This window comes from Lemur catta, chromosome 1 (assembly GCF_020740605.2).
Source record: "Lemur catta isolate mLemCat1 chromosome 1, mLemCat1.pri, whole genome shotgun sequence".
Classification (NCBI taxonomy): Eukaryota; Metazoa; Chordata; class Mammalia; order Primates; family Lemuridae; genus Lemur; species Lemur catta.
In genome coordinates this window covers 111,801,757-111,813,410 of record NC_059128.1, presented here as the reverse complement: position 1 = coordinate 111,813,410, position 11,654 = coordinate 111,801,757, and the positions used below count along the sequence as shown (strand labels likewise).

Below are 11,654 nucleotides of genomic sequence, written 5' to 3'. Positions count from 1 at the left end.
GTGGCCACATACACACAGCCTCCCCCACTACCGACATCCCCCACCAGAGTGGCGCATATGTTACAGCTGATGAACTGCCACTGACACATCATTACCACCCAGTCTGTAGTCTACACCGCGGTTGACTCTGGGTGCTGTGCATTCTGTGGGTTTGGGCCCATGTACAATGACGTACATCTACCACTGTAGCAGCACACAAACAAGTTTCCTAACAATCCCCTGTGCTCTGCCTAGTCAATAGATTTTTAAAATTCTACTGAAGGGTTGCCAAATAGGTTTTAAAACAAACATGAAAAGTGGATTATTGGGAGTCTCATAAAGAGGTTACTACCACGGAGAGGGACCACTTGAGATCAGAGGTGTGGAGGGAGACAGCTTTAGTTTTCACTGCAGAGATTGGTATGTGTTGGTTCCATGTGTACAGATGACTTCTTCAAAAGGTAATTAAAACCTTTAGAGCTCGAGTCATTTCAAAGCAGCCTGTAAAAAAGAAATTGCACAAGAACAGGTGAGACCATTTTGGTAGAGATGAACCATGCCTGGCAGATGTGGAAATGTATGATGAGCTTAGCTGGGGTCTTCCCAGATGCAGAGCCTGAGGAAAGGGTTTGGATACAAGTAGTTCATCTGGGAGGAGACTCCAGGATGCACTAGCAGAGGAGGGGAGAGGGAAGAAGACCAGGGAGGGAAAGGAAGGAAGCCGGTACAGAGGTCTTGACAAGCATCTGACCCACGTGGGCAAGAGGGCTCGGTGCCGCTGGGAGCCTCTGGGAGACAATGTAGAACAAGCCTCCCAGTGACGCTGCCTATGAAGGTTGACCCTAAGTGAGATGGAATTTAGCACGCAAGCTGTTTATGAAGTGGCATCCTTGGGGTCAATGCTGGCAGAAGAGAGGTGAAGTCCATGGCGTCTTTTTTTACACCAAGCAATTCTCCAATTTTGACACTATTTTTTGGGAAAATCCTAGGACTATATGTACAACGTCCTCCCCCGCAAACTGAGAAGGTTCTGAAGGCTTGAGCAGTTACATGAATTAATTAGAGGTTACTTACAAGAATGCTTGCTCCTGGATGGCTCAGAAATTTCTTCCCCAAGAGCTTTGCTGCTTGCAAAATCCACATCTACCCACACTGTGGTGTTGCTTTAAATCCCTTCCTAGCTGAGTAATGCAAAATTTTTGCATGGTATCTTTGCCTGTTCACAGTGAAAGAAATCACGTGGGCACAGTGTCATCATCATACTGATGTCATGTTAATGACACTGCAATCTGTAAGCCAGCCACTTTAACGCAAGAAAGTGCTGATGTTCCCAAGAATGTGCTGGGCACCTTTCTGGGGTGCAGTAGTTATCTTGTCACATGCTTAATCTACTTTGCAACATTTTGCTGAGCGCTCCATGCTAGTCAGGCACAGCGTTGGCCTTTGCCTGCTGGGGAACTTGCATGTCCCCCTCACACTGGCTGTTTGGAGTTCGTACCAGAATCCCACAGGTTAAAGGGCTCCATCCCACAAGATGGAACCCGCTGAAGATGCCAGCTGCAAAGGGGTGCCCGGGCCACTTGCATTTCTACCTGGCTGATGAGAAATTGAGGGTTCCCAGAACCCCCACTCAGGTTCAGGAACTTGCTGGAATGACCCACGGAACTCAGGACAACACTTTGCTTGTATGTATCAATTTATTATGAAGGATACAACTCAGGAAGAGTCAAACAGAAGAGATGCAAGAACAGCAAAAAATAGATGTGTGGGGGGCTACTGAGAGGGCTCCATGCCATCTACAGGTGCCACTGGGTAACTGGGGCATTTAATAACCTGGCGCTTCCAGCCTGCAAGATGACTTCTTGCAACCAGCAAGTGCTCAGGCAAAGGCGTGCAGGGGTGGGAGGTGGAAGGTGAGCACAAGGAAGGTGTGCTCAGAGGGCGTGAAGCCCCGGGCACGTGGCAGCTACACATGGCCATTCAAATATTCTGATGTTGGGGAGAAGAGAGAGTAGATTGACGGAGCACACCACGCCCTGAATGCGCCCACACCAGGTCACTGCGAAAGCTCCCAGGAGGGGCAGGAACCACAACCTCGGAGGCAGGAGAACCGCCAGGCATCAGAGGAAGGACGGAAGGGGACCCAGGCCCACAGGGGATGAGGATTTTTTCAGGGCTTTGTTAAGGTCCGGGGTAGGGGAGGAGGAACCCTGCCTTACAAGTGGGGAACATTCTACTCTTCAGCAGACTGGGTTGGGGCAGCAGGGGCTGAGGAAGGAACCCGCCCTTCCTCCCTGGAGCAAGAGGCGGCAGACTTTTTGCAGATCCAGAATTTGGCAGTATCGCATCTGTGGTCGTTCCAGCCCTGGCTGAATATTTCCACACAGTCTTCCTCCCCGATGTTGTTGGGCTCCCCGCTGTTCCAATGCTTGGTGAAGCTGCAAAGCCCCTGCAGGACGTGAGTCTCTGCCCTCGCCCCACTACAGGAACCATGTTTCCACCTCCTGTGAACTTGATGCTTTAACACCTGCTTGCCCTACATCCGTATGCCTGACAGGCATTGCCCTGGACTACCCATAATATGCCTGAGACATTGTGCCTTGGCCTCCTGCCCCCCCTGTCGTACCCCTCTTTGGGAGGAGTCCTTGTCTAGGAGTTGGGGAGATTTGCAAACACACACCAACCGATCCAGAGCCCACAGCCCACCATCTCCCTTCCTGGGCTCTCCAATCCTGGCCCCTGTCCCCCTGTCCTTATCACCCCAGGGCCAGGTGCCAGACAGTTGGGGACACCCACTATGCCAGAGCCCAGGGAAACAACTCCAGCTAGCCAATCCTAAGGCTGCTCACCCTGCCTCACCCGTTCCTTCCCACAGACCCAGAACTCCTGGTCTGTCCCTCTGCCTCAGAAGTGACCTCAGGTGACCCAGCTGGTGTGATGTGAGCCCCACCTTTGGGACCTGTGAGTATGACAAGGTATCTTTACAATGGCAATTGTCTCCTGAGCCGTTGGCCTTACCATACCTCCAACTGCTATTCATACACTATATTTTAAAACACCTGCCCCGGCGACAAGCTCCTCCTTCAGCTCTGATGGTGGAACTTTAGGCACCGACATGAACGCTGCTATCTGAGCGTGAGTATGAGACCACCTTCCTCAGATCGGTCAGGATTGAGAAAATCCCACCCTCTAAGCCCCAGGGGGTCAGGGAGTGAGGCAGGATCCCCAGGGACAGCTCCCAGAGCCCCCACCCCACGGCATAGGTGTCCCCTTCTCCCGGGATCTACCTGGGCGGCAGAGGCGAACCATCCACCCACTGCCACGTCCCTTCATGAGTCAGGTCTGACATCCCAATCCAGGAGAAGCGGTTCCTCCCGGAACTCTGCAGCTGTAGGAAGTTCTGGGTTGGGGGGTACAGGAGGAGTCAGAGGGGAGCTCTGCTTCCCATTGCCAGGCTTAATGTCTTCCCATCTCTTGGCAGGAAGTTCTGCGTTCAGTCTGACCTTCAGCCTCTAGTATACTGGGTCATGAGCCCCCACATGTCTGAGTCCCTCTCACATGTGTGTCCCATGTACATGGGTTCTGACTTACAGACCTACATGCACTGCTGGTCTCTCCTCACAAACACGTGGAAATACTGTATTTTTTTGACTTTTGTGTGAATTCACTTATGCCTGGGTTTAATGTCCTAGAGACAGATCGTATCAGATCGGGACTGTTGGTCATGCAACAATTGTCTCTTTTCAGCTCCCAAGTGAGTGAAATCACATCAATAACTTGAAATCAGCCACAGTGGGAATATTTACACCAGGGAAACTGGCAAACCCTACACCTGACGACTTATTCCCCCAGAGAGCTGCTTGTCAGGCGTTTGCCAGCACACCACTGGGGCTTACGTACCTTCGCTGTGCTCCCCAAAGCGTTCACAGGTGTTCAGAAACCGTCTCTCCTTGCAAGGTGCTTGGGACCCCCTGTGTGTACCCTTCTCCTTCTGCGTTTCCAAGTGAACAAGCAGCCCCACTGCCAGACAGTCCCCTCTGAGCACCTGCAGCCAAGCTGGCCAGTGGCCACCTGCATGTCCCAGACCAGGACGAGGCCCCCATCAGGTGTACCTGCTCCTCCTCGCCTTTGATGACAACCAGCTGGGCCCCCACCTCCTGGCAGGCGGTGATGGAGTCGTGCCAGCTCCGTTGGGAGTTGGAGAAGAAGTAACAGTTTCCTTGGAAGAATGTCCAGTCCCAGGGACAGGGGCGACACAGGTGGTCTGTTGGGGCAGGTGGGCCAGGACTGGGACCCAGCTGTGCATGCCCAAAGTCCTGCACCTGCCCGCCCTTCAAGCCCTTGGGGGTGGGGGCCCTTCCCTGACTGTCCATGCTGGGTGGGACACTCCCCTCTCCACATCCTGAGACGCTCCCCATCCCCAGGAGAACCCAGGACTCCTGGCCCCATCTCCTCCAGACTGGGAGAACTGGGGGATTTATAGCTCAAGCCAGCAGCCAGGAGACTGGTTTAACTGAGTGCCTACTGTATATGTGTTCTCCTGTGAATAACAACAGCAATGATGCCCATTACCCTGTGTTCCCATTTCACAGATGTGGAAACTGAGGCTCAGAGAGGGTTGGTGACCCTAACAAAGTCAAAGCACGTGGAGGCCCGCTCAGGTCTAGGACCCCTGGTGACTTGTCACTCACCGACTGCATCCTTCAGCTGGGTCAGTTCCTGGTGGATCTTCTCCTGCCTGGACCTTTCTGGAAACTCACAGGGTCCAGCCTTCAGCCGGGTCAGTTCCTGGTAGATCGCCTCCTGCCTGGATTGCTCTTGCCCCAGGGAGCTGGGAAGCTTGGAGACTGTGCCAGGAAAAACGGAACTGCAATTATTAAACACCTACTGTGTGCCATGTCCTGCACTGGGCCTCCAGGGTCATGGATTCTGAGAGCCAAGGTCTTGGTTAATCCCCTTTGAAGATGAGGAAGACTGACACCCTGAGAGGGCAGCACAGAAGGGCAAGGGGAGCCAGGTCCTTCCTCCTTCTCCTCATTCTTCTCCTTCCTCTCTACCCCTCCCCTGCCCAGAGTAGCAGGGGCCGTGGGAGAGGCTCCTGGAAACGCCAAGAAACCCAATGGCTTCCAGCCCCACCTCCATCCTGGAACTGACCACACCTGCCTCTTTCCACAGCCAAAGAGCCAAGCCGGAGCCCCGGACCAAAGAGCATTCCTGACCTTGGATGACAATGGTCACCAGAAGCACAGCAAGGAGCATGAAGGCCAGAAACAGCAGCACCAGGGGGCCACGGCCCAGACACCCTGCGGGGGTGGGGGTAGGAGGCTTGGCCTAGCACACCAGTGTCCCCAACTCAGCCTGGCACAGAGACAGCCTGGCCCCAGCACCCACCTCCCCAGGGCCCAGGAATCCAGACCCCCATCCCCTGCTCCCTCAAGACCCTAGAGTCCCCGAGGCTCTCTCCATCTTCCCTGCCCCCTAACCCTTCTCTACCTGCAGAGCTTCTGCATCCAGGAGTCTGGTGTGATCCTAAGTCTCCTGCAAAAAATGCACTGCTGCTGCCTGTCAGCCGTTCCTCCTCTGAGTGGACAGACATCAACTCAGAGCCTGGGCAAGCTGAGGCCAGAGCTGGTCATCCCCTGGGCCCCCTCCCCTGCATCCCAGAGTCCCACCCCAGCCTCACCCAGGAGCCCCAGCTCTTTAGAGTCACTCATGTCAACTCACTGTCCTGCAACGTCCAGGTCTCCTGGGAACTACAGTTTTCATTCCCCACCCCAAGATCCTCACTCCTTAAATCTACTGTCACACAGGAAGAGGAACAGGAAAGTGGGTAGGGACATATCACCGGAAAGCCCAGTGGGAGTGGTCAGAGAATGGATGGGCCAGACCTCCCAGGAATTTCAGGGAGGTCGTGAGGGGTGGTCTGAGATTCACAGGGAAAAGGACTTGTCACCTCGTGACACGCCCGAGCTGTGTGACGCTGTCAGTGAAAAACAGTATCTTGTAATGGAAAGCTACATTGTTATGCCCTCCACCTGGGGCTGGGGAGGGCAGGCAGGGCCCCCCGTTTTTCTGGAAATATCAGCCCTCTGACCTCTAGTCTTTGCTTCCTTGTTCTGCCGATGTCTTCATTTATGGTGATTTCTGCTGACTTTCAGAGTTGAGGTGAATGATAGTTACTTGTTTATTTAATGCCCATTACAGTTGAGTACTTCCCTAACTGCTTCATACAGTCACTCATTTAATCTTCCTAACGTGTGGCAGGTCATACATCCTGCATTTTAAAGAAGCAGGAAACTGAGGCACTTTGAGTTTAGGTGACTGACTCAAGGTCACACAGCTAGTAATTGGTGGAGCTGGAATTTGAACCCAGACAGTGTGTCTCCACAGTCCACATGGTTAACCAAAGACAGTCAAATAATATCACAGAGGAAACAAAAAAAGATTCATAGCACGTTTATTCACAATCGTCCCAAACTGAAACAACTCATTTGGCCAATAGCAGTTGAATGAAAAAAAAAAATTGTGGCATATTGACAGTGGAATAGTATACAGCAATGAAAAAGCAAAGTACTGATACATGCAACAACATAGATGAATCTCACAAAAGAGTGAAAGGGCCCAGAGAGAATGAGTACATTCCAAAACATTTGATTTCATTTGAAATTCAAGAAAGGGCAGAAGTAATCTTGATGGGAACTGAAAATGGGGTTACCTGGAAGGAGCCGGTGGAGATTGACCAGGAGCAGGTAGAATGGATTCTTCTGTGTGATGAAAGGGTCCACATTTTGATCAGAGGGGTGCTTGCAGGCATGAATCTGTATGTCAAAATGTCTTGAGCTGCATATTGCAGACTGGTACATGGTATTGTGTGTTCTATCTCAATTTAAAAATGGACAATGCAGAGGCAGTATGTGATGGTTGAGTCGAGGCACACGGGACTTGTCTCCTCCTCAAAGGAAGTAGAGAGTAGAGGATCACACTTCATTTTGAGCATCTGAGAGAGAAAACTGGAATTCAGCAGAGAGGTGACAGGAAACACTTGAGGCATGGAAGGACATGGGCATGTCCCCCGTCCAGCAGTCGGGCCACAGTTCCCTTGCACCCATTGTGACCACCACCACTTGCTGCTGCCACCTGAGAATGCCACCCACAGACCTGGATATTGTCCTGCCCTATCCTCACCCTACCTCATCAGACGATCTGACAATGGACCCAGGACAACTGCCACCGGCACCCAAGCACACTGTCCAGAGACCTGGGTTCACCTCACCCACTGGCATCTGCACCCTCCTCCCAGAGGCTCAAGGACAGGTACACCTGGTCTGATATTGGTCCCACTGAGATCCAAGGACTGGCCCACCTGGTGCTCCTCTCCCCAGCAAAGCCTCACCACAGCCTCCACTAACAGCCCCAGCCTGAGGCACTGAGGAAATTACAGACACCACTGATGCGATTCACATCCAAAGAAATCATACAGACATTACACTACTGCACGCACCCAGAAGCAAAGCTAAAGTGCCCTTACCCGACCAACACCACAGATATGTCAACAGGGAAATCTCTTCCCCTATGAAAGCCATTGCCAAGTATAGGAAGAAGTGACAGTTACACCAGATGCACAGATATCAATATAGGGACACAAGAAACAGGAAAAAGCAAGGAAATATGAGATCTTCAAAAGAACAGAATCACTCTCTAGTAACAGAATCCAATAAAGTAGAAATGTATGAAATGCCTGAAAAGGTATTCAAAATAATGCTATTAAAGAAGTTCAGAGAGATACAAGAGAGCACAGATTGGCCAGCTGTGGTGGCTCACATCTGTAATCCCAGTACTCTGGGAACTTGAGGCGGGATGATTGCTTGAGGTCAGGAGTTAAAGTTAAGCCTGAGCAAGAGCAAAACCCTGTCTCTGCTAAAAATAGAAAGATTAGCCAGGTGAGGTGGCACATGCCTGTAGTCGCAGCTACTTGGGATGATGAGGCAGGAGTATCAGTTGAGTCCTGGAGTTTGAGGTTGCTGTGAATCATCATGATGCCACTGCACTCTACCTGGGGTGATGGAGCAAAACTCTGTCTCCAAAGAAACAGACAAACAAACAAAACAGAGTGAGCACAGATAAACAATACAAAAACCAGCTGCATGTGGTGACATGTGCCTGTAATCCTAGCTACATGGGAGGCTGAGATAGGAGGATCATCTGAGTCCAGGAGTTGCAGACTGGCCCAGGCACCATAAAGAGATTCTGTCTCTAAAACAAAACCAAAAACGCAAAGAAATCACAACAACAATTCATGATATGAATGAGAAACTCACTAAAGGGATAGATACCATAAAAAAGAACCAAACAGAAATCCTGGAACTGAAATATTCAATGAATGAATTAAAAAATACAATTGAGGGCTTCAATAACAGACTAGATGAAGCAGAAGAAAGAATTTCAGAACTTGAACATACGTTTTTTTGAAATAACTCAGTCTGACAGAAAAGAAAGAAAAAGCATTTGAAAAAAGCATGAAGGAAGCCCACTTGACATATGGGACACCATAACATGACCAAATATTTAAGCTGGGCAAACCCGTAGAGAAGGGAGGTATAATGGCATAGGAAACCTATTTAACAAGAGAATAACTGAAAGCTTCCCAAGCCTAGAAAGTGATTTAGACATCCAAACACCAGAAGCTGAGAGAATGCCAAATACATACAATCCAAGGTCTTACTCAACACACATTATAGTGAAACTGTCAAAAGTCAAAGACAAAGAATTCTAAAAACAGCAAGAGAGAAACATCTGGTCACATATAAGGGAACCCCCATCAGATTATGTTTCAAGTTCCTAGGCCAGTAAGATTTGCTGACCAGAACTTTGCAACTTTCTATTTCACTGAATCATCCATCCCTTTGGAGTTTTTTTAGAAACAGGAGAACCTCCTTGCAGCCACGAGGTAACTACAATGCCATACACCACCTGTTTGTTCAGAGAAGTCAAGATACATGGCACCCCGACACAGATTTGCCTGAGGATCCACTGAGCAATCTACTCCCCACATCTCGCCTGTGCACAAGACCAAACGAATGACCAATACTAACCCCTAGCTCATACTACTAAAATCTCCACCCTGGGAGAGCCTTATCCTCCATTTTCTGATCATGTCACGTATGTGGCAGTATGATTTCTCACTGCACTTGTGTGCTCTGCACTCTGCCGCAAACATGTAATGGTGCTCACTCACTGCACGCATTACTCATTTCACCTCTAGAAAATCCCCTGACCCTGTCAGTTGGGGAGGCAGATTTCAGGCAGTTCTTCCACATCCTGGTTGATGTCCTCTGCAGTAAGTCTCCTTTCTTCCTTGACAATCCTCATTGTGTCAGTAATGGGCTTTCTGTGCAGGGAGCCACTGAGCCTAGGGAAATGTCCTTTGTGGCTTTGTAAACAGTTCCTCCATGTCTTTGCATGGCTTGAGAGCTCATTTCTTTTCTTTTTCTTTTTCCTTTTCTTTTTCTTTTTCTGTCTCTCTCTCTCTCTTTCTCTCTTTCTTTTCTTTTTTCTCTTTGAGAGCTCATTTCTTGTAGTGTTGAATCATGTTCCACTGTCTGGATGTGCCACAGTTTATTTATCCACTGACCTACAGAAGGAAATGTTGGTTGCTTCCAAGTTTGGGCAGTTATGAATGAACCATGATGAGCATCCCCGGGCAGGTTTCTGTGTGGACGTACCTTTTCAGTTTTTTGGAGAATTTTAAACAGGGAGTTGAGAGGTGTCATGGAGGGTGGGGGCAGATATGCAATCTTTGTAATTTACACTGCATCTCTGAGATAACTTTGTCCTTTTCTTCCATTTCTTCCTGAGTTGTTTAAACTCTCTATTTTCCCCTATTTTCTATTCTGCTCCCTTCAGCACTTGGCTTTTTCAGTGTGTGGATTTTTGATTGAAGGTCATTTTTCATGTCCTCGAATGCTTGTTTGACTGTGTTTAATTTTTATGGGGGTGTTGACCTAACAATGTTCCTGGGCTTTACCAGCCTTTTGTGGCAGGCGGGGCAGGGGTGTGAGGGTCAGTACTTTTCCTCAGTTGATTTGCATGGATTTTCATTTACTGATTTTTTGCAACTACTCACTATGGATTCAGCACTTTTCTTTTGCTCATTTTTAGTTACTGGGTTGTTTGTACAAAAGACCCAGATTAACTGCACCCACTTCTGTCAATATAGCAACATCAACTTATTTTAGTGGAACCTTCTGTTTGTCTTGTTGACCATGGGAATGGATGGTGTGACCTCCAGTTTTGTGGCTCTCTTTTGTCTTGAAGGGCACTAAATATTCTGTATTTATTTCCAGTTCTGCTCTCTTTATTTTCACCTTTTTCCCCCCAGGAGCTATGCTTCTTTTTTTTTTCTTCATTTTTTTAGAGACAGGAGTTACTGTGTTGCCCAGGCTTGAGTGCGGTGGCATGATCATAGCTCACTGCAGCCTTGAACTCTTGGGCTCAAGCGATCCTCCTGCCTCATCCTCCTGCATACCTGGGACGACAGGTGCACACCACCACACCTGGGGAATTTTGTTATTTTTATTTTTGTAGATATGGGGTCTCACTCTCTTGCCCAGGCTGGTCTCAAACTCCTGGCCTCAAGCGATCCTCCTGCCTCAGTCTCCCAAGGGATTACAGGTCTGATGTCTGAGCCTGTCCCCCAGAAGCATTTTGAAGACTAACTCTTAGTTCTTGTAAGTTTCAGCATTGTCTGTCTTCGAGTTAAGCATGCATCTGCGTGGCTGTGCTTTCTCCTCTTGTTGTTTCGCGTTCCTTTAGGAGGAAATATCTGGAAGACAGACAGCTAAGTGGCTGAGTGAGCACCAATATCGTCACCATCATGGGACACTTTGACATTTTTCATGGATGTTATGATACAGATGGACAATTTGACTAGCATCAGACGACATGAGGAGTACTTTTAGCATTTTCTAGGCTTACAGGGAACTTGAGTTGACCTTATTTGCCAACCTGAGTACTGACCACAGGCAAACAAGTGAGGGGTCTTTGGTGGAGGGTGAGGTACAGGGCACCAGGGATTATGACATCAATAAACCCACTGGTGTCACAGAGTGCTAAGGAGACCAGGCACAGTGGCGCATGCCTGTAGTCCCAGCACTCTGGGAGGCCGAGGCAGGAGGATCGCTTGAGCCCAGGAGTTTGAGGTTGCTGTGAGCTAGGCTGATGCCACCACACTCTAGCCCAGGCGACAGACCAAGACTCTCTCTCAAAGAAAAAAAAAAGAGTGCTAAGGAAAAACAAAGTAATAGTTAATATTTTAGCTTTATTCACAGCAGCCGAAGGGAGGAAACCACCCAAGTGCCCATCAGCTGATGGATGGAAACATGAAACGCGGTGCCTCCATACAATGAGATGTTTATTATTCAGCCTCAGAAAGCACAGAAATCGGACACATGCTAGAGCATAGATGGACCTTGAAGACATCATGCTCAGTGAAACATGCCAGACAGAAGAAGTCACATATTCTGTGTATGTGAAATATCCAAAATGGACTATATGTGGAGACAAGCAGCAGAAGAGTGGTTGCCATGGATTGGGGGGACGGGAAGGAGCAGTGACTGCTGATGGGGGTGGGGTTTCTTTTTACCAGTGCTGGAATGTTCTGGAACTAGATAGTGGTG

General features: G+C 49.3%; 1 protein-coding gene across 4 annotated transcripts; it reads right to left on the bottom strand.

Moving 5' to 3' along the window:
* Positions 1 to 1,662: 1,662 nt before the first annotated feature.
* On the bottom strand, positions 1,663 to 5,769 carry LOC123635417 (CD209 antigen-like protein 2). Of its 4 annotated transcripts, none has more exons than XM_045547562.1 (7): positions 5,663 to 5,769; positions 5,473 to 5,559; positions 5,199 to 5,282; positions 4,671 to 4,826; positions 4,092 to 4,243; positions 3,267 to 3,379; positions 1,663 to 2,428 (listed from the first exon to the last, which is right to left on the bottom strand). In XM_045547562.1, the coding sequence occupies exons 1-7, from the start codon at positions 5,691 to 5,693 to the stop codon at positions 2,161 to 2,163; spliced, it is 891 nt and encodes a 296-aa protein (XP_045403518.1). In that variant the 5' UTR covers positions 5,694 to 5,769; the 3' UTR covers positions 1,663 to 2,160. The 4 variants fall into 4 exon arrangements, with proteins under 4 accessions (XP_045403518.1, XP_045403535.1, XP_045403526.1 ...); XM_045547579.1 differs by having other exon boundaries at positions 1,663 to 2,417; XM_045547570.1 differs by having other exon boundaries at positions 5,473 to 5,517.
* Positions 5,770 to 11,654: the final 5,885 nt, after the last annotated feature.

Bases quoted from the DNA above. Each gene is read 5' to 3' on its own strand.
- LOC123635417 (XM_045547562.1), bottom strand. From the start codon at position 5,693: ATGAGTGACTCTAAAGAGCTGGGGCTCCTGG. The intron at 5,283-5,472 runs GTAGAGAAGGGT...CCACCCCCGCAG, and splicing joins TGGATGCAGAAGCTCTGCAG to GGTGTCTGGGCCGTGGCCCC. The intron at 2,429-3,266 runs GTAGATCCCGGG...CACGTCCTGCAG, and splicing joins GGTTCGCCTCTGCCGCCCAG to GGGCTTTGCAGCTTCACCAA.